This window comes from Hemiscyllium ocellatum, chromosome 7, assembly GCF_020745735.1.
Source record: "Hemiscyllium ocellatum isolate sHemOce1 chromosome 7, sHemOce1.pat.X.cur, whole genome shotgun sequence".
NCBI lineage: Eukaryota > Metazoa > Chordata > Chondrichthyes > Orectolobiformes > Hemiscylliidae > Hemiscyllium > Hemiscyllium ocellatum.
Genome location: NC_083407.1, coordinates 93,229,575 through 93,256,798, shown reverse-complemented (window position 1 = coordinate 93,256,798; position 27,224 = coordinate 93,229,575). Strand labels below are relative to the sequence as shown.

General features: G+C 38.8%; 1 protein-coding gene across 2 annotated transcripts in view; it reads left to right on the top strand.

Moving 5' to 3' along the window:
- Positions 1-27,224, top strand: part of vps8 (VPS8 subunit of CORVET complex) — a 543,230-nt gene that overhangs the window by 3,541 nt on the left and 512,465 nt on the right. For both annotated transcript variants that reach the window (XM_060827508.1, XM_060827507.1), the window contains exons 2-9: positions 2,861-2,929; positions 4,413-4,543; positions 5,775-5,871; positions 9,786-9,818; positions 11,453-11,507; positions 20,895-21,019; positions 23,252-23,338; positions 26,801-26,868. In XM_060827508.1, the coding sequence (XP_060683491.1) occupies positions 2,861-2,929; positions 4,413-4,543; positions 5,775-5,871; positions 9,786-9,818; positions 11,453-11,507; positions 20,895-21,019; positions 23,252-23,338; positions 26,801-26,868 (665 nt within the window). The remainder of the gene's footprint in view (positions 1-2,860; positions 2,930-4,412; positions 4,544-5,774; positions 5,872-9,785; positions 9,819-11,452; positions 11,508-20,894; positions 21,020-23,251; positions 23,339-26,800; positions 26,869-27,224) is intronic.

Genomic DNA, 27,224 nt, shown 5'->3' with positions numbered 1-27,224 from the left:
GACTGGAAGGGAACATTCCTGTCTGGCAATTTTTGTGTGGTGTCCATTCATCTGTTGTCATAGCATCTGCGCGGTCTTGCCAATATACCATGCCTCAGTGCATCCATGCCTGCAGTGTATGAGGTAGACAACGTAGGCCAAAACATGTGTGTACATACCTTGTACATGCAAGGTGGTGTTTCTTTGTGTGATGGTAGTATTCATGTCAATGATCTGGTATGTCTTGCAGTGATTGCCATGACAGAGTTTGTCTGGTGTAGTGTTTGATGTTCTCTGGATAGTTTGCTGCAAATGATGGTCTGCTTGAGGTTAGGTGGTTGTTTGAAGGTGAGAAGTGGAGGCTTAGGGATGGCCTTGGCAAGATGTTTGTGGGCATCAATGAAATGTTGAAGGTTGTGAAGAACATGGCCTAGTCTCTCCACTCCAGGGAAGTACTGAATGATGAAGGGTACTCTATTGATTGTGTCTGTGTCTTTCTTCTGAGGAGGTAATTGCGTTTTTTTCATTGTGGCACATCAGAACTGGTGATCAATGAGTTGAGCATCATATCCCATTCTTATGAGGGTGTCTTTCAGCATTTGTAGGTATCCACTGCATTCCTCCTTGTCAGCGTAGATCCTGTCTATGTGCAGGGTTTGGTTGTAGGGGATAGCATTTTTAGCATGTTTTGAAGTGAAGCATTCTGAGGTTATCCATGGGTTTCCAGTAGAATGAACTTCTCCCATATTGAATAGTTGATGTGAAGGTAGCAAGGTTTCAGCTTCATTTCCTAATACGTGAGGTGCAGGTTCTGCCAGAGATGAATAATGATCTTGCTATCAAACGTCATGTCCCCTTTTGTGCCCCTGTGTTCCCAATGACTTTTCACGTATTTTTGTTCAGCTCTTTTATTGATGTAAATTCTCCCCATTTATCCATAAGTCCATGATTTTGAGAGTTGTCGTGCCTTTGTTGGCCGTTCATTCTCATCATGTTGAGGCTATAGTGAGAACGTATGAGAAGCTCCCTTACTCCTCATGCTCCTGCAGCTCCACATCCCTACCAGGCTACATCGTATCTTAACCTTCTATCTTGAATTGTCACCCTCACTGTTACCATTCATTCAGCCATCTAGATCCAAACTTGAGCTTCCCAATTTCTCATGACTTCATGGACTGCTCCCTGATTGTTACTACCCAAACTCTCAGGGGAGACTGTGGCATGAATACACTTTAACTCTTAGCAGTGCAAGCTGCCATTAGGAGTATGCTGAACGTTATGCTATTATAAACTGGTACGCAAACCACAATAATACACCAAATGCTTGATTTTAATTGGGAGGCAATGGTGGCACAGGGTTAGCTTCACAGCACCAGAGACCTGGGTTCAATTCCCACCTCGGGCAACTGTCTGTGTGGAGTTTGCACATTCTCCCCGTGTCTGCGTGGGTTTCATCCGGGTGCTCCGGTTTCCTCCCACAGTCCAAAAATGTGCACATTAGGTGAATTGGCCATGCTAAATTGCCCGTAGTGTAAGGTGAAGGGGTAAATGTAGGGGAATGGGTCTGGATGGGTTGCTCTTCGGAGGGTCGGTGTGGACTTGTTGGGCCAAAGGGCCTGTTTCCACACTGTAAGTAATCTAATCTAATGTTGTTATTGCTGGACTGTTAATCCAGAGAGCCAGGAAATGTTCTGGGGAGCTCAGTTTGAATCCCACCAAGGCAAGTATTGGAATTTGAATTCAATACAAACCTGGAATCAAGAGTCTAATGATAACAGTGTTGGTCAATACAGTGTTGATTGTAGAAAAAAAACCATCTGGTTCTCTAATGGCCATTAGGGAAGGAGACTGCCATCTTTACATGGTCTAGCCTACATGTAACTCCAGACCACAGCAACGTGAATGACCCTTAACTGCCCTTTGGACAATTAGGGATGGACAGTAAATGCTGCCCCAGCCAGCAACACCCTCATCCTGTGAGTGAATTTTTAAATAAATTCAAAAGAGATTTTTCATTTTGAGAATATCCTACAGGGACACTGCGAGAATATCATCTTGGTGCCAAGGAGTAGGTTGACTGTTTGAAATCTTCTATCTTGTATTATTGTCCACTAGGGCCAATTCTTCATACTGCTGTGTAGTTAGGAGTTGCTTGACAGTGATTGGGGTAGCCTATTTACACAAGCGATGCAGAAATACAGTCTGCTACTGATCTATGATTAATCCTGTAGGTTAAAATAAAATTCATATTGCATACACATGTCTGTGAAGTATCATGTGTTTTGGGTGGCAATGTTAGAATTGTAGTGTTGCACTATGTTATAATGTCTTTCAAAAAGGATTTGTGCTTCTGAGCTCAGACTGAATTCCTAACCTCAGCTGTGTGCAATGGAAGGGGCTTCCTCACTGGCAATGAGAAGAACTTTTGAGGGAGTGCTGCCCTGAAATCACCTACTTTCACTGAATCCTGGGGCGCTGATGGCATTTACCTCAGAGACACCAAAAAAGGGGAGTGATTCTTTTTTGAAAGATGTATTCAGAACTCTATGTTCTTATTTCAACAATTTCTTGAAATTGCACTGTTGCTGAAGGTGGACTTGTCCAAATAGGTTTTTCTGCGAATTGAATACTCTGATTTGATTAGGCTGACCATTCCTGGCAAGGTGCTGCTGTGTCTGTCACAGAAAGGTTGAATTATTGTGATTCATGTTTGAAAAGGGCATGGTGTCATCCTATCATCTAGTCTGGTAATTGCACTGGGTTTGTGATTAGTGTCAATTCCAACAATTGTCGCAATCCTTATCTTGTTGGTGTTTTTAATGTGATCACTGATTCAAAGATGACTTCATCAACGAATTGCTCATTTTTCTTTTCTGTGCAGATTGATGATAAGGAGTTTGATATTCCCCAAGTCGATACTCCACCTACTCTAGAAAGTATACTGAATGAGGTAAGTCTTATGCTTAGGTTAAGATACTTACAAAGTTTCAAAGGCTGGATACCAAATATTGAGGATTCTATTTCATCTTCGGTTCTTTGGAATTGTAAGTTAAGGAAAAGATCATTGAAGGTTTAATAAGTTGCTACCTCATTGAAATTGACCGAAAAAAACCTCCATGCTATCTGAAATCCAAACTAAAAACAAATCCACATGCAGAAACAGTGGCTTAATGTTTATCAGAGGTCTCCCCAGAATTCTTAGAGGCTTTGGTTGTGATTTCTTGTCCACTTTCCATCATCTTGTGCATGTAATTTGCAATTTTAATTTTAAAATTTCATTGCTAGTCACGGAGGGGAAGGAATGGACTGTACTGCTTGGCCAGATGCTGTCAAAGTTACCACTCAGTGACGGGTCTCTGGGTTCTGGAGTGGAAAGATTGTGCTAGCTGTACTCCCCGACAGAGTTTCAGCAGAGGTCGACCCCTTAAGTCTGAAGACTGTCTGGTGTATCTCCATGACAAGTGGAAGTTCTACTATGTTTGGGATGTATGTTGATTCTGTGAAAATGGAAAATCTGAATTTGTATTTGTAATGCTCGGAAGTGTGAAATACACGTTAGGTGTTCCAAGAGTAATTCATCTAGTTAATAGAAATATTGAGATTTCTGTGCAATTGTGCTTGGGTTAAGCATTCTCAGCAGCCATTGACAACTTTCAGTGACACTAAGGAGCATCACTGCATTCCACAATTATTGAGGAACATATCAGAGAACGGAATATGGTAAGTGTTCAGAGAAATGTACCATCGTTTGTCTCTCGTCAGTCTAATTTGGTTAATGTATTAATGTGAAGAATGTCCATTTTCATATTTGTTGAATCACATTGCACCATGATAGTGCAAACACAATCATTGCCCCCTCTTCGTGCCTGTGCTATTCCCTTGTTCAATAGCAATGTACTGGACCCTATCTTAAACAATCACATGTCACCATATTTAGGAAGTGGAGCAGTTACAGGAGGCAAAAAAGGAATAGGTTTTTTTTGTGTATGGTTTCAACTCTGACTGAGAATGAGGACTATGCTAGGAGTACAGTAGCATTGTGCTTGTGTTTTTAGACGAATAATCCAGACACATGTATCGAAATTCGAGCACTGCAGCTGGCAGACTTCAGTTCAATAAATAAAATCTGGAATGAAAAACTAGTATCAATAATGAAGGCCATGAAACTAAAAACGCATAGGGAAATAAATTTGCAATCTTTTTCTGGTCTAGCCTCTATGACTCCAGCCCCTTTGAAATGGTCTAGCAAGCTAACTTGGTTTTATTTAAGAAGGCAGCTCACCATCAATTTCTCAAAGACAGTTAAGAACGAGCGATAACTGGCTTTATCGGTAATGCCTCTTTCTATGAATGAATTAAAAAAAAAGAGGTGCGGCAAAAAAGATACACAAACTAAAGCCTTTTCTCTTTCCATGATTTCCATCCCCACACAGACGGAAGATGAAGATGAATCATTTATTTTGGAGGATCCAGCCCTCTTGAATATGGATAGCATTGATACGCATTCGGGTGAAACTTCATCTCTTGCTAGTTCAGATAGTGGAGACAGAACAAATTTAAAGCGGTAAGAGTTTACAGTGAGTTTACTTTATTTTTACTTAATTTCTTTGAATTACTTTAATTCAACAAATAAGAATCGATGAGGTGAAAAGTTCTGAAATCTCTTGGAAGCCATTTGTATTGAAATTAAACTTAACAGTGCCTTCACTTTGTATTTTTCTTCTTACTGAGTTTAAATTGATTAGCAGTCTTTTTTTTAAGTATTGCTTGTCACTGTGCCATGAATTAGAAACTTAGGAGACTGATGGACTACGTAATGGATTCCCCCTGAGCTTTAAAACTAGAGTCGATTCAACAAGTTAGCTTTAAACAGAATAATGAATACCTATGAGCATATACACTGTAACCTCACCAAAGGTTTTGATGTTGAGTACATGGAATAATTGTTTATATTGGGAATAATGAACAGGAAACAAGTGAGTATATGGAATCTAATTGATGTGTTTCTTACGTGCCTGGAGCGATATGGTGGCTTGGGTTACCACTGCTGCCTCACAGCTCTGGGGATCGAGGCTTGATTTCAGCCTCAGGTGACTGTGCAAACTTCACATATACACATTCTCCCTGTATCTGTGTGGGTTTTCTTCAGGTGCTCTGGTTTCCTCTCCCAGTCCAAAGATGCCCAGGCTAGGTTGAGTAGCCATGGGAATCGCAGGGTGGGAATGGGTGGTAGCTTTTCGGATAGGCTGAATGGCTTGCTTCCACACTATAGGGATTATGTGATTTTTGCAGGTCACAGAAACTTGTTAAAATAGTAATGACACAGTCATTTTGAATCTATTATATTTTTGGAAGATTGGCTGCCTGCTCCACAATTATTATTGACACTGACACTGACTTTCACAACAAGTTTAGTGACAAACCATTTGTATTAATTGTAAAGATTTCAAAAACCTAAGACGCTTCCATTCTTCCGAACAACGAATCTTGGGCTGGATCATAGTCGGTTGCTGCCTTCTGTTTATCCATTGGGAATCTACTTTCGGAATAGAGGCAAAAGTATTTGAAACTTGATTTTAATAGAGGTTATGATTTAAAAAAAAACACTTGTTTGTATTTGTCAAAAGATTATAATGAGGCTTGAGCAGTGAAATAAGTTGTGTAATGTCTGCTGTTGACTTTTGCAACAAATGCCATTCCCCAGTCAAGATTGGTATTGATTTACTCGGAAGGGTCTGGGTTATAATTTCTTTTACAATGTTGCATCTCTCTCAGTTATGTTTTCCACTCTTTAGAAGGAAAAAAATTTCAGACGCTAGCTCAGGCATTCATGGTTCAGTTGTACGGCGATCAGTCCTTAAAGGGGTTTCTGCACAAGTTGTGTCTGCAGCAGTAAGTACCTCTCATTGCTCTTCTGGAAATTATTTTACATTGTTTCCTCTGTGATGGTGACAGATGCACAACTTTGAGTCTTTTGTCTAAACATAATTCGGTTCTTCCTTCATTGTAAATACAACTTGGTGGTCATGATAGCTTATTTTCTTGTTTCGATAGGACAATAATAGTAAACTGTTTTAAAAAGCATCCTGATATTAATCACTTTAAAATAAAAGACAACAATAATATGAAATCAGGGATGTTGGAGGTCTGATGTGCTATTCCATTGTTTCTTGATGAAGAAAATAAGTCCTGCCTGAGATATGAATATTGTGCTATAATTTGCTGTAAGAGTGAATCTGATGGTATCTAAACTAAACTTGCCCTTGAACATTTAAGTTCTAATATTTTGTGTGGTAAGTTATTGACAGTGTGTTCTGATAAATGTCATAGTGAGGTAAACTGGGATCTGGCACTGAAGAGAATTGGACAAGCAACTGTACATCTCATTAACCAATCAGGTCGAAGTATTTGGGGAAAGAGAAAAACATGTAACTTCCTGTGGTTGAATGGAATGCCACATAGAAAGCAAAATAAAGAGAAAGAATGAATAGTCACGTGAAAAATTGTCAGTTCATTTGGAACAGACAGCAAGGATTTGTTGTGGGAAAATTTAACTAACTAGTTGAATTTTTAATAGTGTGAGTTGCTGAGGGTAATTAATGCTGTTAGTGGTGTTCATGGATTTTGAAAAGCATTTGATACATGATACACAATTAATTTGTGAGGAAAATCAAAACTCATCGAATAAAAGTGACAGTAACAATGTGGATAAAACTGACTGAAGGGTAGGAAACAGATTAGTGATTTACAGGTAGTTTTCTAACTGGAAAAATGTTTTCTGGGTTAGATTAGGACCCAACTGCTCTGGAGTGATTTTAGGAAGCACTTCTTTCGACACACAAGCGGTAATAGAGATTTGGAACTGCCTTCCACAAATGGCAGTTGATGCTAAATCAGTAAGCGATTGATAATTTTTTGTTTAGCAAAGATATTAAGGGGCATGGGCCAAAGGTCATAGATCAGTCTTGATCTCATTGAATGGTGAAATAGACTTGAGGGGCTGAATGGTCTACTCCTGTTCCTATGTTTGTAATGGAGTTTCCCAGAAGTTGGTATTGGGATTTTAAAAATATATGTCTTCTTACTACAAGTACATAGAAACGACCTAAATACATTCATTGTCATAGCAATGTACAGGACAGAAACAGACCCTTTGGTCCAACTCGTCCATTCTGAACAGATATCCTAAATTAGTCTAGTCACATTTGCCAGCATTTGGCCCATATCCCTCTAAACCCTTCCTATTCAGATACCCATCCAGAAGCTTTTAAATGTTGTAATTGCACCAGCCTCCATCATTCCTTCTGGCAGTTCATTCCATACACGCACCACCCTGTGCGTAAAAAGGTTGCCCCTTAGGTCCCTTTTAAATCTTTGCCCTGTCACCTTAAACCTATGCCCTCTCGCTTTGGACTCGCCTTTCCTGAGGAAAAGACCTTGACTATTCACCCTATCCATGATTTCATACACCTCTACAAGGTCACCCCTCAGCCTCTGATATTGCAGGAAAAACAGCCCCAACCTATTCAGCCTCTCCCTATAGCTCAAACCCTCCAATCTGGCAACATCCTTGTAAATCTTTTCTGAACCTTTTGAAATTTTGCAACATCCTTGCAAAAGCAAGGAGACCAGAATTGAATCCTGGTGTGTAGAGTATAATTTCAGAGTTTGTGGAAAATGCAATACTTAGGAGAGTTGTGAACCATGAGAAGGACTGTAGAACTTCAAAAGGACATTGACAAGTTATGGGATTGATAGATAGGTGGCAGATAAAGTTCAAAGTGAATGTGATACACTTTGATATGGAGAACATGATAGACAATAAAAATGTAGGGTAATATTCAAAAGGGTGTGCAGGTGTGGAGAGAGCTGGTTGTATATGTGTGTATGTCAATAAAAGGTGTCAGGACAGGTAGGGAGAGCATTGAGTGTAAGTGCAGGGAAGTATGACGAACTTTTATACAGGACATTAGATTAGATGTCAGATGGAGTATTCTGTACAATTCTGGAATATATTGTAGGAAGGATGTTAATGCTTTGAAGAGAGTGCAGAAGAAGTTTCTATGGATGAGAAACTTTAGTTATGATAGAGAGGTTGGGATCCTTTTTTCTTGGAAAGAGAAAGTTAAGAAGGTATTTGGTAGCTTTCAAAATCGAGAGATCTGTGTGCATTAGAGAGAAATTGTTCTAGCTCATAAAAAGATCAAAAACTAGGAGTTATATTTTTGCAGTATTTAGCAAACTAGACAGTCGGGTGAATAAAAGTGAATAATTAGGATCTGTAATGCATTGCGTGGAGGTGTGGTGGGGGAAAATTCAATTGAGGTACTCTAGAGAGCATTGGATGATTATTTTTATTTAAACAATTCTCATGTATGTAGGGAAATATAGTAGATTGTCAAATTTCCTCTTGCTCTATAACAATTTGTGATTGGAATCCAAAGGAGAGACAACAAAATGGATAAAATTAATTTAGTTTTGTAATCTCCAGTAATTGGACCTTGAAGGAATAAAACGTCATGCTTGTAATAGTTAATTTTCAGTACCAGTGATTAATATCTGACACATCGTTAAATGACTGAGAAATTAATAAATTTAAGGAGTAAGCTGCCTTTCAATCTTCTCACACTATCCCCACATTCATTATTATCCAAATTTCTGTTGGTGTCTGATTTGACTAAACTCAATTTATTGTTAACTGCCTTGCGGGTTTGCAAATACTCTGAGATCCATAACCGTTCAATTGAGGGACAAAATTTCATTACTTGGACAGAAATGGACAAAACTTAGTTTTTTGCAATGCATCTACCTTGCATTTACCACACAAGTGTGGTACCTTCAAGATGGTCAATACATTTAATTTGGAAGCAGACAACAAGATAGATGCAGGATGAAGGGCTTTTGCCTGAAATGTCGATTCTCCTGTTCCTTGGATGGTGCCTGACCTGCTGTGCTTTTCTAGCACCACACTGTAGACTCTAATGCTTTTATGAAGCTAACCGTAGAATAACACAACTGTCACAGAAACCTTTGGATTTCCATTTTTATCCGTATATTTGCCCACTAATATTTCTGCATGATTACTGGTAAGCACCATTAACCTTGGTGTCACGTTGATGGAAATGTCTAGTTTGTTCTCTCGTGTACATAGAGATGGGCGGGCACTATTTCGTTCGGATAATTGACTATTCAGTTAATTGATTTCCTCTGGGGCTCGGTGTTTTCTGTGAACTCTGCTCCCCATTCAGGACACTAGGCAAAAACATACTTCGTGCGAGACCCCATGCCCTCGTCTGCACGTGCGCGCGCGTGCACACACACACACACACAAGTTTTTGACAAGTTCCCAGAACAATGTTGGAGAGATTATCTGGGAAAGGTGTTTTAGGGTTCACCCCGATGTAGAACTCCAGGGAAGGTGTTGAGGGGGAGAGAGAGGGGGGAGGTCAGTCATTTAGAGATGGTGCCAGGGCTGTCCAGGACTGCTCTCGGCAGCATTTCAGTGAGCCAAGTTTGTTGTTAATCATTGTACCTATAAACAAAAGATGCGATCAGGATTGAAACAGCTCTTTGACGTAATGTTTCTATCGGGACCTTGAGATCCCCTTTGGATAATCTGACATTTGGATAATTGATATTCGGATAATCAAAGTTCCTCTACATAACTTACACATCTTCCTGTTTACTGAACTGGTCTTTGTTTTTTAATTCAGTCACATTAATGATACAATGTGCATTTTGAATACAGTTGTTAGTCAGTAAGATGAAATTTTCCATACTCAAAGTTTCAACATTTTATTTTACAGGATAGAGTAGATGCTGGATTGCCCACTGCTGTTGTAAGTACATGACCACGCATAATCATACAAGCCTACATGACTGTACTGATTTAAATATTTTATTAAAGTGTGGTAAGAATTTACATTGACACACACACATACATATATATGTCAGTATATACATTTGACATGTATATGAATGTGTGTGTGTATGTGTATATATAGTCAACCAGAAAATGGGAATTGATGAGAAGCAAGTGAAATTGGTTATTTTGTGAACTGGATCTGTCTAACATAATCACAACGTGAGATATGATTGTAAGATAATGAAAACTGGTGCTATTAATTTCGCACAAAGAGCATATTGCAGTGGTCAGACAATATTTTAAGTGGGTAATGTCTTTAGTTGCTAAGTAGGTCAGAGGACTCGACGTTTATTTAATTCATGCCCCTTTCATCTGCACAATAGCACTTATTGGGCTGTTACATGGAAGAAGCACCATTGTATTCTGCTGCCTGTCTCAAAGTTGGACAGATATTTGCACTATTCAGTTAGCGAGCATTTACTTCTCCTGACAGAAGTTTTGATTTGATTTCATTGTTTTTCGTCAAAATCAGTTTCAGAGAATCTCCCCAGCAAAGCTGTGTTGGAGTTGTTTCCCACTAGTTCTCAACATTTTAGTGAAGTCCAGAGGAAAATGGTCTTTCCAGTTAGATTTATTTCAATGAGTCATACAACATGGAACTCTCAGACCTTCTGTCTGACTCTTCTTAATATGTGTTTAATAGTATTTAATCAACCCATTGGCACACCTTTAGTTTGGATGCTACCCCCACTGCACCACAACAGCCTGAAGATCCTTTTAATAGTTATTTTAATGAGCCTGTTCAGAGATGTTATTATACACCTCTGGGGCAGGTGGGACCTGAACCTAGGCTTCCTAGCTAGGGATGCTACCACCACATCGCAAGAGTTCTCCATATATGTATATATTTTCATTTTGATACAATTAACTAATTAGCTCAGAACGCGTAGTTGCTTTGTTACCATTAGTTCCTAAGTATGTTAACATCTTAGTAACAGAATTAGATATCAAGCTACTTAGTGTTGCTGTGGTCTGAGAATACCTGACACCAGTTTCAGACTGGCTTACCTTAAAATAGGGCTCAGCATTAGAGTCAGGCCCTTTAGCAGTGCTTTTTCTGATAGGAAACAGTGCTAAGACTGAAGGAGGTAAAGGTTGAAAAGAATTTGCTAATTTGTTTTGGGGAATTTTTTTTTAACGTAGCTTAAAAGAAGGGAGCGAATTAAAGCAACATAACTGGAATCGATGGAGCTGTCTTTTAAATTCACTCGCGAATTTAACACTGGTTGGGCCAGCATTTATTGACAGTCTCTAGTTGCCCTTGAGAAGGTGTCACTGAGCTGCCTTTTTGAACCACTGCAATCCATGTGCTATGGGTAGACCCACAATGCTATTAGAGAATAAACTCTAGGGTTTTGACCCAACGACACTGAAGGAGCAGTGATATATTTCCAAATCTGGTCAGTGGGTGGTTTGGAGGGGAACTTAGAAATTATGGTATTATGTGTGCACAGAAATTCTCCATTGCTAGAACAGGAAAGATCATATTGAAGCCAAGAATTTCTGATTTTATTTGTTTATTTTTAAAAACCCTTTTTGGTTCTCTAGGTTGTATCAAATGTAATAGCAGTGGGAACATCACATGGACTGGCACTTGTATTTGGTAAGGTAGAAATCTTCTGCAGTCTTTCTAACTGTTCAGTTCCTCGAAATGAAAATAAAATGATGGTTGTAGTATTGAACTGAAAGCTCTCCTATCTGCAAATAATCTGCGAACTGAACTCTACTTTTCTCAAGCCTGTGTTCTGGTGTAATTTCAAGATATCTGTCTGCATTAACGATTTTGTGATGCAAGTTTATGTTGTATGTTATTTTAGTTGTTCTCTTTTCAAAATCATACAAAAATGATGAAAGAGGACTGATTCTTCAGTTGTGTAATTTTAACAAATTAGTACTGTAAGAGGAGATGGCAAGGATTTTTGCAGAACCCGCAACATTCTTTCCAGTAAAGTGAACAGTAGAAAATCAAGGGCTGCGGTTTTTGATTTTCTAATTCTGTGCCTTTTGTGGGACTCAGCCTCACTTGACTGTAGAATTGGCCCGAATATTAAGTTGGTTTCCTTGGTTATTTTCTTAAACTTAAGCCTTAAGTTGGCTATTTTCAAACAAAAAAGTCCTGAGCATGTGTTGTCTTTTTTTGTGTGTATTGACCATACACATGTCCTTTATGCATGGACCTGTGGGCCTGAAATGGCCTTTAAATTGGGCGCACTGAGTTTTGTGAGAGTAACCACTTGTTTGACTTTGCATGGTCATTGTGGGGATCTATGCAGTTTCCACTTCCCTGCGAGGTCAGCAGAGTGGAGGGATTGACCAGCAATTCTTATATTTCAATTGGGTCTTGGAGAATGAATATCTTGGAAAATGGAGTAATTATGGATGCATTTTTGCAAGATCTGGCTACTACTATTTTACATTTGGATTATGAAATTCAGGATGGTCAACTTAACTCCAAATTTCCATGCGTGTTCCAGAATAGAGAGTAACAGTAAGCAAAAATGCAAGTGCATTGGATTCTCTTTGGTTTTAGGGCATGTATAGTGCAAAGTATTTTGCAATTGTTTAAATGTGAGATCACATTTAATTTCTAGATTACAGAATGCTCCTGGCGCAAGTAGACTGAGTGATGTGATGTTACACTTTTGGGGGAAAAAAAGTGATCTGCATTCTAAAATTTGAGCTAATGGAGAAACCAGTACCAAAAACTTATTATTCATTTAAGTAATAAATTGTGTCATCACTATGAATGAATTGCTTTTGGAGTACAGTCATTCATAATGTGGGCTATTCTCATCACCATTTTCACAGAACATCTGTATATGAAGTGTTAGCTTTGCTTAATACTATGGACTTGCACACCTGAATCATAAGTTTGCATGTTCAAAACTCAGTTCAGAATATGTGACCACATAATTTTATGCTGCCAGGAAAGTAGCGTTTTGAGGAGGTGGTGCAGCAATGCTATCTTTTAACTGAAGTTCTATTTTCTGCTTTGGATACAGATAAAAGATCCAAAGCTACTTTTTACAGGGAGATTAAAAAAGTTTCCAAACCCATTTTGTCCCTTAAATGGCAGACGAGATCATTAATTTTGATACTGTCATCTCAGTGAGATCTTTGGTATGAAAATTGGATGACATTTTGTTCAAAAGAAAAGTACTCCAAAAGTAATTTGTGGAAGCATTTTGATATTGTCTATAGCGATGTAATATGGTTGCATATGTCCAACTGTTTCCTTTCTGATTATGAAGCACAGTATGTAGAGTGATTGGCTTGTTTGCATTCTTTTAACATGAACTAATGCATTTATGGAAGATAATGTAGCTGTTCATATCTCCTTTTGACTTTCTCTAGAGATACTTCTTGTGATGTTGCACCAATCCTTTCTGATTTGCTTTTTTTGTTCTGTGTGCAGACTGTTATATTCTCCTATTATAGAGGAAGGGTTTATCAGGTTTTTAAATGAATTATGCTGGTGATGCTGAACACTGACTTGTGGTCTCTTCTTTCTCCTCCTGTCCTCGTGGATATAATAGGAAAAGGTACAGAACACAGAGTGTGGGTGTACCTTGGGGTTGGCTTGCTTTTATTATTAGGTAAAAACAATGACTGCAGATGCTGGAAACCAGATTCTGGATTAGTGGTGCTGGAAGAGCACAGCAGTTCAGGCAGCATCCGAGGAGCAGTACTGCTGTGCTCTTCCAGCACCACTAATCCAGAAATTGCTTTTATTATTGACAAATTGCTACTTCAGTAATTGGCATGAAATAGGATTGTATATGCTGGCGTCATAGGTTGCAAAATTTGTAAGAATTTAATCTGTTTTCAGTCTGTTCAGCTGTCATTTCTCCGCAGATATAATGGTATATACCCTAGCTGAACAATATCTACAAACGAATTGTAACCACAATATTTTGGTTTCTCATCTTTCATAACCACTTATTGCAAACATTAAGGATGTAATATTTTCTTCTTAATCTGGATCTAAACCCAAAAGATAAAAGGCATCGAAGATAATTTTGTTATTATCAAAACAAAGCGTACTGGACCAGAAAAAAAAGAGTTCTGATTTGCCCAGTGGCTTTACAATTGAAGCACTCCGTACAATGCATGGTTCACTGCTTGTATCCCTCATTTGATTTTCTTTTGTTAAATGTCTCCCTAACTCCTCCTGGAAAAACATTGAAGGTGTAATGTTCACCTTTGTGGATAGTGTATTCCTGACTCGCCACTCTGTGTAAATTATACATTCATATGTCTGATTTGTTCATTCATCTTGCATATTTTTCCTGCTAACAATGTTCTGTTTTTGCCATTTTAAAGGCAACGCTACTAGTCTACTTCCCCCTATCATAACTGGCTGGTCAGTTGAACCTGAACAGTCCACTCCTGTTAACTGAATGTTGCTTAATTCAAATTACTGTGTCGTTTTGTTTAGAATGCCAAGCAAGCTTCAGTTAAGAGGAATATATCCGAATAAGCTCCACTATAAATCCTAACTTTTCTGATACAAGTTGACTTGGCTTCTGAACACATCTTTGTACCTTGGATGTTTAACTGTGGGTGTTTTATGGGGAGCTAACCAATTCATCCTTCTCAATGTCATAATATCCTCCCTGAAATATAGTGACCAAAGCATGTTCAGCAGTCCACTCTGTTGTATTCTACATTTTGTACAGCCCAAGATCCTATTAGCTGTATTCATTTACTGCACAGCATAATATATTGTTGGTTTCAATAATGAGTAATATGAAGAATTAAATTTGTTAGCATAAATTTTTAACATGACAAGTGTAGCTATTGTCTCCCTTCACAGAAATGTACTTGATGAATTACCTGTTACTATTGATTTGGAGTGAGAGGAAGAGTAGGAGTGGATTCCTTCTAAATTTTGCGATTTTTGAAATTTGTTGCATTTTCTCCTAGAACAATTTCTTTTAACCCAATGACCACTGCTAAAGTTTCCTAAAATAATTGTGGAATGCATGGTATTATGACAGGTTAATAATTGTATATTCTGTAATAGCTGTTAGTGTTTTTATTACTTGTACCTTGTACTCGTTGACTGGACGTCTCAGTTACTGCTCAAGAAAATTTTTCCAAGAGTTAAACAAAGACTAAGTACTTATATGTCAACTGATATATTCCTGTAAATGACTTTTTCAAATGAATTAATGCCTCTTAAAATGCTTGCCTTATCAGTGCAAGGGTGTGTAGTAGCAGAAATTTGTTTTTTGAAAACTGTTTGTTTATTATTCAATTATGGGATGTTGGTTTCACTGTCTGGGCCAACATTTCTTGCCCATTCCTATCGCCCACCCTTGGTGGGTGAGCTGTCGTCTTAAATCGCTCGAGTCCATTTGGTTAAGATACCCCAGAGAGCTGTCAGGGAGGGAGTTCCAGGACTTTGACCCAGTAATGCTGAAGGAACTGAGGGGTATTTTCAAGTCGAGATGGTGAGAACTTGGAGAGGAACGTGCAGCTGGAGGTGGTTTCGTGAATGTTCTGCCTTTGTTCTTCTAGAGAGTACTGGAGAGTTGTGGAGTAATGGGTTTGGATAAAGCTGTCTCAAGAAAGTTGATTAATTTCTGCAGTGCATCTTGTAGACAGTAACAGTAGTGTGCACTGTGCATTGTTGGAGACCATTTCTCCATCCCTTTCATGGAGAAGGGTTTTAGATCACAATGCCTTTCCACAACTGGCTATTAATTGGAAAGCTATCATGTTTTAATTAAAGTTGGATAACATCTCAAAAGAAGGAATGTAAAAGAAACAATGAAAGTGAAATATTATGTAGACTAATGCTCTGAAATATAAGTTGATAGTCCTGGAGAAACGCAGTAGGTCTAGCAGCATCAGTGAAGAAATACCCAATTTTTGAAATAAATATAGAACATGTTCAAAAGATGCAGCAGATGAGGCAGCATCTGTAGAGAGAGAAATGGTTAATACTTTAAGTTACATATCTGCTGAGTATTTTCAAGCATTTCTTATTTGAATTTGAAATGTTTGTTTGGTTTCAGAACAAGAAATTGAAATGGCCCAGTGAAATAATATCTTTACATGATATCTTAAATATGATTCTTTGAAAGAAAATTTCTTACTGCTTAGAAGAAATAAATATTGTTCTTATTGGTAGGAATTAATGAAACACAAAATAGTCATTGACCTTTTTTAATTATGGCACCTGATCCTTAACTATTAATATAGAGTTCAAACCTTATGCCTTTTGATGCAAACAGTTAACTTTAAAATTCAACATGTAGGACAGTTTTAATATTATAACCAGTATAGAGTACTGTATAAACTGCTGCTGGAAAGTGTAAGGAATTAGAGAAACCTGCTGAGGCACAGTCCATCTCAGCCTTACTGAGCGCACAGCAGATGAAAAACATTGAAGAATGTGATTAAAAATACACTAATAGTTACCAGTGAAGAATTGTCTCTTTAGTTCAACCAATTCTCTTTTTTCTTCTCCCTCTGTAAACCAGCACACCTTTTAAATAGAGTCAGAGAGTCATACAAACCCTTTGGTCCAACCCATCCATACCAATCAGACACCCCAAACTGACTTAAGTACATTTGCCACTATTTGGTCCACAAATCTCTAAAACCATTCCTATTCATATACTCATCCAGATGCCTTTTAAATGTTGTCATTGTATCAGCCTCCGCCACTTCTTCTGGCAGCTTGTTCTAAACTCACAGCACCCTCTGCATGAAAAGTTACCCCTCAGGTCCTTTTTACATCTTTCTTTTCCCTCTCAGCCTAAAAGACCTTGACTATCTGTGTGGAGTTTGCACATTCTCCCCGTGTCTGCATGGGTTTCCTCCGGATACTCCAGTTTCCTCGTACAGGCCAGGTAAATTGGCCATGCTTAATTGCCCGTAGTGTTAGGTGCATTAGTCAGAGGGAAATGGGTTACTCTTCGGAGGGTCTGTGTGGACTGGTTGGGCCGAAGGGCCTGTTTCCACACTGTAGGGAATCTAATAAAATAAATTCACTTTATCTGTGCCCCTCACCATTTCATAAACCTCTTATAAGGTTCCGATAAACCTAAGCCTCCAATGCTAGATGGAAAATGCCCCAGCCTATTCAGTCTCTCCCTATAGCTGAAACCCTCCAGTCCTGGCAACATCCTCGTAAATCCTTTCTGCATCCTCTCAAGTTTAACAGCTTCCTTCCTAAAGAAAGTCAACTGGAATTGAATGTAGTGTTCCAAAAGTGGTCACACCAATCTTCTGTCCAATCGCAACATGACATCCTAATTCCTATGCTCAGTAATAAAAACAATGAAGGCAATGAGCCAAATGCCTTCCTCACCAATCTCTCTACCTGTGACTCAATTTTCAAGGAACTATGTATCTCTTTGTTTGACTGTACTCCCTCGGGCCTCATAATTTACTGTATAAATTTTGCCCTGATTTGCCTGACTGAAATGCAGCACCTCCCCTTGATCTAAACTAAACTCCATCTCCCACTCCTTGGCCCATCTTTGAGGTAATCATCTTTACTGTCCACAATGCCTACTTTGGTGTCTTCTGCAAATTAATTAACCATACTTCGTATATTCACATCCAAATCATTTATATAAATGATAAAACGCAGGGGACCCAGCAGTGATACTGGCTGTCCTAGGCCTCCAGTCTGAAAAACATCCCTCCACCACCACCATAAGACTCCTACCTTCAACCCGGTTTTGTAACCAGTTGACTAGCTCCCCTGGATCTCATATTATCTAACCTTACTAACAAGTCTACCATGCCAAACCTTGTTGAATGCTTTACTGAAGTTCAAATAGACAATGTTTACTGCTGTGCCTTCATCAGTCATCTTTGCCACCTGCTTAAAAACTCAATCAAGTTAATCAGACTTGATTTCTCACGCACAAAGAAATGTTGACTATCTCTAATCAGACCTTGCTTTTCCAGTTACATGTAAATCCTGTCCCTCAGAATCCCCTCCAACAACTTATTCACCACTGATGCGTGGCTCACATTTTAGTTCCCTGGTTTTTCCTTATAGCCTTTCTTAAATAATAGCGAGTTTTGAGTTTTCTTAAATAACAGCACTGCATTAGTCAACCTCCAGTCTTCCAGCGCCTTACCTGTGGCTATCGATAGTATAAATATCTTAGCAAGGCATCCAGTAATCTCATCCCTAGCTTCCTACAAAGTTCTGGGAAACACCTGATCAGGTTCTGGGGGTTTATCTACCTTTACACATTTTAAGACCTTCAGCAGCTCCTCTTCTTTAATACAGACATTTTTCAAGATGTCCCCAAGTTAATTACTTCGCCAAGTTCTCTAGCTTCCGTGACCTTCTCTGCCTACAGTAGATGCTGATGAGAAATACTAGTTTAGTATCTCACCAGTCTCCTGTGGTTCCACATGTAGTCGGCCTTGTTGATCTTAAAGGGGCTGTGTTTTCTCCTTAGTTACTCTTTTGCTCCTAATGTATTTGTAGAAACTTTTTGAATTCTCCTGAACTCCATTTGCCAAAGCTATCTAAAGCCCCCTATTTGGCCTCCTGATTTCCCTCTTAAGTATACTCCTGCTGCCCTTCTGTCAATCCCTGCTGACTATATCTGATATATGCCTCCTTTTCCTTGACCAGAGCCTCAATTTCTCTAGTCATCCAGCATTCCCTATACCTACCAGCCTTGCCCTTCACCATAATAGGAAAATACTATCTCTGAACTCTTGTAACCTCATTCTTAAAGGCCTCCCACTTCCCAGCAGTCCCTTTACCTGGGAATAGTATCCTCCTTTTGAACATTTTTGACCAATGCTGTCAAAATTGGCCTTACTTCAATTTAGAGTTTTAACTTTTTAATCAGTTCTATCTTTCTCCGTAACTATTTTAAAACTCATAGAATTGTGATCTTTTGCCCCAAAGTGCTTCCACATTGGCACCTCAGTCACTTGCTCTGTCTTATTTCCCAACAGAAGATCAAGTATTGCTCCTTCTCGAATTGGTACATCCATGTATTGGATAAGAAAATTTTCTTATGCACACTTAACAAATTCCTCCCCATCCAAGCACTTAACACTATGACTCTATGAATCTATGTTTGGAAAGTTAAAATCCCTGACCATTACAACCCTATTTTCCTTAGAGATTTCTGAGATCTCTTTGCATATTTGCTTCTCAATTTCCTGCTGACTATCATGACACGTTTAATACAATCCCAACAAGGTGACCATCCCTTTCTTATTTTTCAGTTCTACCCATATAACTTCACTGGATCATCACCCAGGAATATCCTCCCATAGTGCAGCTGTAAAGTTAAGCCTATCCAAATATATTACTCCCCCTCCTCTCTTGCCGTCCTTTCTATCCATCATCTGGCAGTTGAACCCCAGAGCATTAAGTTGCCAGTCCTGTCCATCTCTGAGCCACATTTCTGTACTTGATACCGTATCAATGATGAATATTTTACCTTGGTATCAAGCTAAATTGACATCTTTAATTTCACGCAAAAAATGCAATAAAGCATCAGGTTTGAAAGTCAGAAGTTAATTGTCCATATTTATAACTATTTCTGAGCCAAACCATGAATTGTAGGCTTATGGGGAAAAGTGAGAATGGAAACAAAAAAGTAATAAAAATCTAAAACCAAAGGCCAAATATCTGTTTTGCACAAGTCGGTTAATGGATGACAAAGAATACTTGTTAGATTCCTATATTTAAAAAGGATCTTTTCCACCCAAAATTGTGATTACCACATGGTCCTTTTTTTATATCAAACTTTCTGGAATCCACTTGAAATTCTGCATTAGTCATATCTTTGCTTTTTTAACTCTACTCTTGTAGTTTGTCTTTTAAAAATGTAGACAATAGGCCATTTGGGTTATCAATTCATTTTTCTTCCAGTTTGGCAATTCACTCTTGAATGAACTGTACTCATCTCATGAAATGTTTTCGAACATGTACCCCACTCTCTTGCTGAAAGTAAATTGAGATAGAATGCAGACTAGGTGTCAGTGAAGAGCTATCTCGCCTCTAAATCATAAGGTTGTGGATTTACACCCCACTTTAGAGCGCATAATCTAACCTGACTTTAATGCTTTAATGCAGTACTGTTGCACTACCAGGGCAGTTGTCTTTCAGATAGGATGTTACATAAAGCCTGTCTTTACAAGTAGACATAAAAGGTCTCTTGAAGTGTAGGCGTATTCTTGTTTACTGGCCCCACTAGGATTTATTATGGTTTGAACACAAATTCAGTCATAGCCTTCAAAATGGAATTGGATAAATACTCGGAGAAAACAAATGCATGAATATGGGGAAGGAGATGGAGACTGGGACCAGCTGGAATGTTCTTTGAAAGAACTTGCACAGACTTGATGGGTCAAATGACCTCATGTGCTGTATTAGCCAGTTACTTTACGATTTATCCCTCAAGTAGCATCTGAAAAAAATAGATGGTTTGGTAGTTTATTTCACTACCCTGGTGCAGGTGTGCTATCTTCACTTGTCCATTGTGTTTCACACATCACAACAGCGATGACACTTTAGAACTGCCTGTACTTCATTTGTTAGAAAGGATGGACTTCTGGGATCCTGAAAGGTGCTCGATAAATGGAGTAAATTGCTCCAGTTGCATGTTTACTTCACACACCTTTGCTGGGGTGGTGGAAAGTAGTTTATTAGAAATAGCCGCTGTAGATCAAATATGCTGTTTTAAATCGCGTGATCTCTATCAAACCATAAAACTACTCCCAAGCAGGAATTCATAAATTTTAAATATGCTCTGCAGTCAGTTTTATTAGAAACTCAAAGATCTCATGGGCAAAACTTATTTCCTTGGAGCTTTAAGATCTGATATTCTCTGCTGTGCTTTGAAGCAAAGAAGTTGCTATAAAAAGTCCTATTATTGAATGCATGAGTAGTACCTTTGGTGTTCTAGTCACAGCCTTAGAGGAGAAAGATGTGCAACTAAGTGATAAATTTTCCTCCAGTCTCTGAGAGGTGTTTGACTTTCAGATCCAAATCAGGCGCTGCGGTTGTGCCTGGGAAGTACAGCAGTCGGGGCTCAGTATGGAGCGGTGTCTGCGCTTAGTATCAACAGTGACTGCACTCGACTCCTCTGCGGGTTTGCTAAAGGACAGGTAAACTTACTTTATGTGCAGTTGTCAATTTTTGTGTAACAGGGCTATGAATAGAAAATAGATTTTGGTGAGGCATTGGCCTAACGTCACCATCGCTTGACTATCAGTCCAGGGAGCCAGGTTATGTTCTGGGGACTGGGTTTGAATCCTGCTATGGCAGATGGCAGAATTTGAAATCCATACAAATACCTGGAATTAAGAGTCTAATCATGCTATGAATCTATTGTTGATTGTTGGAAAACTCCATCTAGTTCACTGCTGTCTTTTACGGAAGGAAACTGCCATCCTTACCTGGTCTGGGTTACATGTGACTCCAGACCCATAGCAATGTGGTTGATGTTTAACTGGCCTTTGTGGACTCAGTAGTAGGTTATAGATGCTAGCCTAGCCAGTGCTGCTCACATTCTCTGAATGAATAAAAAAGTATCTGAGGTCCTTTAGGTTTGGGTGGGAGTAGGGATTTATTTGCCATTGTAGCTGCAATTCCAGTTATTACAGACAGTAAGATTGGAACCTGAAATGGCCTGTGTGTTGCTGAATATGCATTTTTGTCAAAACAACGTGTTCAACATTCTTGAACATATAGTAACCAAGTGTCCAACCTATGTATAATGAGGCAAGAATAATTACATTTTAAAGCAAACTATTGGTGCCATCCATTTCTTAAACAGAAGCACTGAAGTTTTAATTACCTTTATTCATTTGTAGGTATGGATATTGTAAGTATTTATTCCCCAACTCTAATTGCCATCAGGAATGGGGTGGTGGTAATACACTTTAAGTATCATTGAGTGGCCACTGGATCATTTCAGAGGGCAGTTAAAAGTGCCACATTGTTGTGATCTGGAGTCAGAATTAGGCAATACAAGGAAAGCACAGCAGATTTCCTTCTCCAAAGGGCGTGGGTGAACTTGATTTTTTTTTTTACACAGTGATCCAACATTTGTATGGTTTCCATTGAAAATGTTAATTTTTTAAAAAAAGTAACCCTTAATCTTATTCAAGCAGAATACCTTCTTTGGTTGAAAAATGTGTTGCTGGAAAAACACAGCGGGCCAGGCAGCATCCAAGGAGCAGGAGAATCGACGTATCGGGCATAAGCCCTTCTTCTATTCTCCTGCTCCTCGGATGCTGCCTGGCCTGCTGTGTTTTTCCAGCACCACATTTTTCAACTCTGGTACTCCAGCATCTACAGTCCTCACTTTCTCCTAGAATACCTTCTTTCACAAGGTACCAGAGGGTGGTTGGAATAATAGATCCTCCCCCACGCCCCAGAATGTCCAACACCCTATATTTGAATGATGAAACATAGGAAATTATCTAGTTAACACATCTTCACAACAGCTGCTAATGGCCTGTTGCGTTACTTTCACTGACGATGCAGAAATCAGTAATATTTAAGGCCACCTAATCATGAATGATAAAAGAATTTCACCTAGTGAGTGACTGAGATGTGCCAGTTAGGTAAATCCCAGGTTCATTCCCATTCAGGTTATGTCATTATCTCCTTGAGTGGGGATATCAGGACTTCTAATTGGTTGTAGAGAAAATTGGCCTCCATTCCTTCTCCTGATTGTTAACTGTCATTCTTTACTGGCTGTGCTTGTGCACAACTGCTGGTGAAAAATAATAACTATGGTGGTGCTGTCCTTCAAATTCAATAGTCTGTAAAATCTTGCTATTGAGGTCCCTAAATAACAGCTGGCATATGTGGAAGGTTCTTGGGAGAAGATGGGAAGGGAAACTGTTAATAAATTGCCGATTCCTTGTATGGAATATGTTAATTGGGGATACTGTAGAAATTCCTGGAAAGACACCTTACAATATGCTGCATCAGTCATTCTTGCTGTAGATATGGGCAAGATGTATTTGAAGTTCAGTCAAGATCAGAGTAGAGGCTTGAGGTACTTTGTGGTCCACTGAAATTGCCTCTCATTAAGAAATGATCAAATCCATAAGTTAAGTGTCTGCTTAATAATCCCTTGCGATAGAGTTTAGTTCAATTTAGCTGACTATAAAATGCAAAGGTTAGGAAAAGTGTTTATTGTTCATAGTGTTTGAGTGAATGTAGAATGGCAAGAATTTGCAGAAGTGTAACTGTAAAAATTGTGATTAGAATGATTGCATCTTTTGGCTGTGCTTTTAGCTGAAATAAGTCTGTTATGCATATGGAATTAATGGTGCTAGAGCATCCTAGAGTTATGTCTGTGTGTCTTGTGTTATCTCATATAGATTACTATGTGGGATCTGGCAAATGGGAAGTTGCTGAGAACAATTACTGATGCTCATCCTCCAGGAACTGCTATCCTGCACTTAAAGGTGATCCAGCACACTCTAATCTTTCTCTGTAACCATAACCTGGTATTTCAGAAGATGCAATGGTAAATTTCTGAATGAAAATGAGCATTGAATTTACTAACAACAATCTAACATGGTCATATTTTGGATTAATTTGATATGACTGGTAGCTCATGAAAGCTGTTAAGAAGAAAGATTTCGTCCAGATGAATATTGGAAAGACTAAAACTCATGTTCACTATTTACACCCCAAATTCTGTTCCCTAGCAACTGGCTCTATTCCTCTCCCTGCAAATAAATTAAGACAAAACTTGGCTACATGCAGCTATGATGTCAAAACTGACCTTGAAGCCTTCTTCATAATTACAGAAGTCTTCAGGCCAGCAACATCTTTACTTTGCAGTTGCCATCCTTGTTTTCAAATCCCTCCATGACCTTGTCCCGTACTAACTCAGGGATCTTCTTTAGCTCTTCAACCTTCATTGACATCACCATTCCTGTAATGTTGGCCTCTTGTGCATTCCCAATTTTATTGACTCCATCATTGGCTACAGCTTCAACTTTCTGGACTGTAAACATCAGTACTCCCAACCTACACCTCTTAACTTCTACCTCCGTTTCCTTCCTTAAGGCATAGTTTAAGACTACCTCAACAGCCTCTTTAGGGTATTTTATTACTTGAAAACTATTGCATAAGTACAACTTATTTATAGAGCTGATATAATGGCCTTCAGCAGGAAAACATGAGAGCTGGATCTTATTAATTTGATTTTTGGTACTCATCGTTAATGCTGGAATACTCGAAAGTTTTCTGTTTGCTCTAATGATTAGTATGTTCAATAAATAAAATGTCCCAATACAATCCTTGATTCAAATTTTTTCCTTTTAATTCCTTTAGAAAATACTATTAACTTCCTTTCTTTCAAAATTATGATTGCAGGGGGAACACTAAGTCCCTTGAGCCTATTTTGCCAGTGAGTGACCAGTGTCCCAACTCAGGATACCTGCTTTTGTTCCATACCCTTCAAAATATCTGATAAAATTCTGTCAGTTTTAGATCTGAAATTGCAAGTGATCCATTATAATTTGCCATTTGTAAATGTCATAGGCAAACCTCTACCTTTCTCTAACCTGATGAACTGTATCCTGATTTCACTATGGAAAAGTTTTTGAAAACCAAATTTTTGAAAACCAATTAAATGCCAAATTTAATTCTGTATCAGTAATGTACATAGCCAACTGCTCAGAACCTGCTGTGAAAATAACAGCATATTCTCAGTGCACAACATTATTAGTGCTTAAACCCGCGATGCTTCCCTCTAACAACTTGTAGTGAAGAAGAGATACCCTATGGATTTGTGTTACCATAAATTAGTGAACTACATGTACTGTTCTACCAATATCTTGCAAAAATGCGATCATTTTCAGCATCCCCATGAGTGTCAATAAGTTGTCAGATTTGCACTGTAAATTACAAATTAAACTACATTGCAGAAAATTAAGTTGCTGTTTCATGCAGTTTCTTTAAGCAGTAACTATTCTTGAGGCTTTTTAAAATTATATAATACTTCCTTGTTTCTTTCTTTCTTTTCATTTATTTCTAGGGACAAGAATAGATTATTTATCACCACAAGACTGATCCATCATGCCATTAGATTATAGCTGGTCTATGATTTAACACCACAAATCTGCCTTTTTGCCATATTTCTGAAGTGCTTTGGTGACTAAAAATCAATCAATCAATTGCAGATGAGCTAATGAGACAGGAACTGAAGAATTTAAAACTAGCAGTGGACAGGGATAAAGGTTCAAAGAAGAAAGGTGGGAAGAAGGTAAGGGAGTGTTGCTGAACAAAGAGATCTTGGAGTGCAGGTTCAGAGCTCCTTGAAAATGGAGTAGCAGATAGATAGGATAGTGAAGGTGGTGTTTGGTATGCTTTCATGTATTGGTCAGAGTTTTGAGTACAGGAGTTGGGAGGTCATGTTGCGGCTGTACAGCACATTGGTTAGGCCACTGTTGGAATATTGCATGCAATTCTGATCTTCCTATTGGAAAGATGTTGTGAAACTTAAAAGGGTTCAGAAAAGATTCCCAAGGATGCTGCCAGGGTTGGAGGATTTGAGCTACAGGGAGAGGCTGAATAGGCTGGGATTGTTTTCCCTGGAGTTCAGAGGCTGAGGGGTGACCTTACAGAGTTTTATAAAATCATGATGGACATGGGTAAGATAAATAGACAAGGTCTTTTCCCTGGGGTGGGGGAGTACAGAACTAGAGGGCATAGGTTTAGGGTGAGAGGAAAGATATAAAAGAGACCTAAAGGACAATTTTTTCACGCAGAGGGTGGTGCATGCTAGTAAAATTACAACATTTAAAAAGCATCTCAATCAATATATGACTAGGCAGAGTTTGGAGGGATATGGGCCAAGTGCTGGCAGGTGGGACTTGATTAGGTTGGGATATCTGGTTGGCATATACAAGTTGGACCGAAGGGTCTGTTTTTGTGCTGTATATCTTTGTGACTCTAACTGCCACATCTAGAGGAGAGCTCCAACTTGCCATAAAATCATGTATAGAATTGTTTTCTAATTTCACCCCTGACAACTTTGGCTTTAAGTTTTGGACATTACTGATTGCTAGAGGAGAAATAGCTGTTTGCAGTCCACTCTATCTGCTCTTAATAATACCTTGAAAATGTTGTTGTAATCATACCTTGGCCTTTCAAGTTCTGGCAGAGTATAACATATAACCTGTAATTTTGTCTCATAATTGCCAGTTGGAACTGTCTTCAGCAAACCTCTACCTTTCTTTGCCTGAAAAAATGTTTCCTGATTTCACTCTTGAACGCTGTAACTCTTGATATTTCAATTATTCCTCCCAGTCCTTGACCCTCCAACTCGCCACGACTAAGCATAAATGGGGTGAGGTGGGTAGGTTGTATGAAATTTCATTTTTTGAACAATGGTAGTCGGTGCTGTTTTTCATTCCAGAAGTTTCATAGTTGGATAGTGCCTGCTGTGAAATCCGTGCTTTACTTTGGTTCCAGCTTTATTATTACTACTAATAAGTTTATCTCCTAAAGTTGGAATAATTTTAATTATCCCAATGTTGCTATCTGTAGAAGACCAACATATCCTCATTGCTCATATGATATTGGAATAGAAAAACTCCTGATGATCAATTTATTGTCAGCAATTAATGAACACTTCATCCTCCAGAAATCTAGAGGGATTAAATAATTTTGGCACAGATACCTTATGTTTGCTGATGAAGGGCTTTTACCCGAAATGTCAATTTTCCTGCTCCTCGGATACTGCCTGACCTGCTGTGCTTTTCCAGCGCCACACTCTTGAATCTAATCTCTAGCATCTACAATACTCACTTTCACTGACCTTACGTTTACAACCTGTTTTGTAACCAAATTATTGGAACAGAAGAATTCTGTTAATTTTACTTGCATTAAAATGTGAATTATTTCTTTTGCAGTTTACTGACGATCCAACTACAGCTATTTGCAATGATAGTGGAGGCTCCGTGTTTGAGCTGGCCTTCAAGTAAGACATCTTTTACTACAAATAATGTACAGAGGGAAAAGAAGCTGTGTTCGAGAGGGCCTTCATCTGTGTCACCTGCATTATTCTATACTTAATTAGCATTTCGAGTCATAGAGATGTACAACATGGAAACAGACCCTTTAGTCCAACTCGTCCATGCCAGCCAAATATCCCAACCCAATCTAGTCTCACCTGCCAGCACCCAACTCATATCCCTCCAAACCCTTCCTATTTATATACGCATCCAGATGCCTTTTAAATGTTGCAATTGTACCAGCCTCCACCACTTCTTCTGGCAGCTCATTCCATACACGTACCAGCCCCTGCGTGATAAAGTTGCCCCTTGGGTCTCTTTT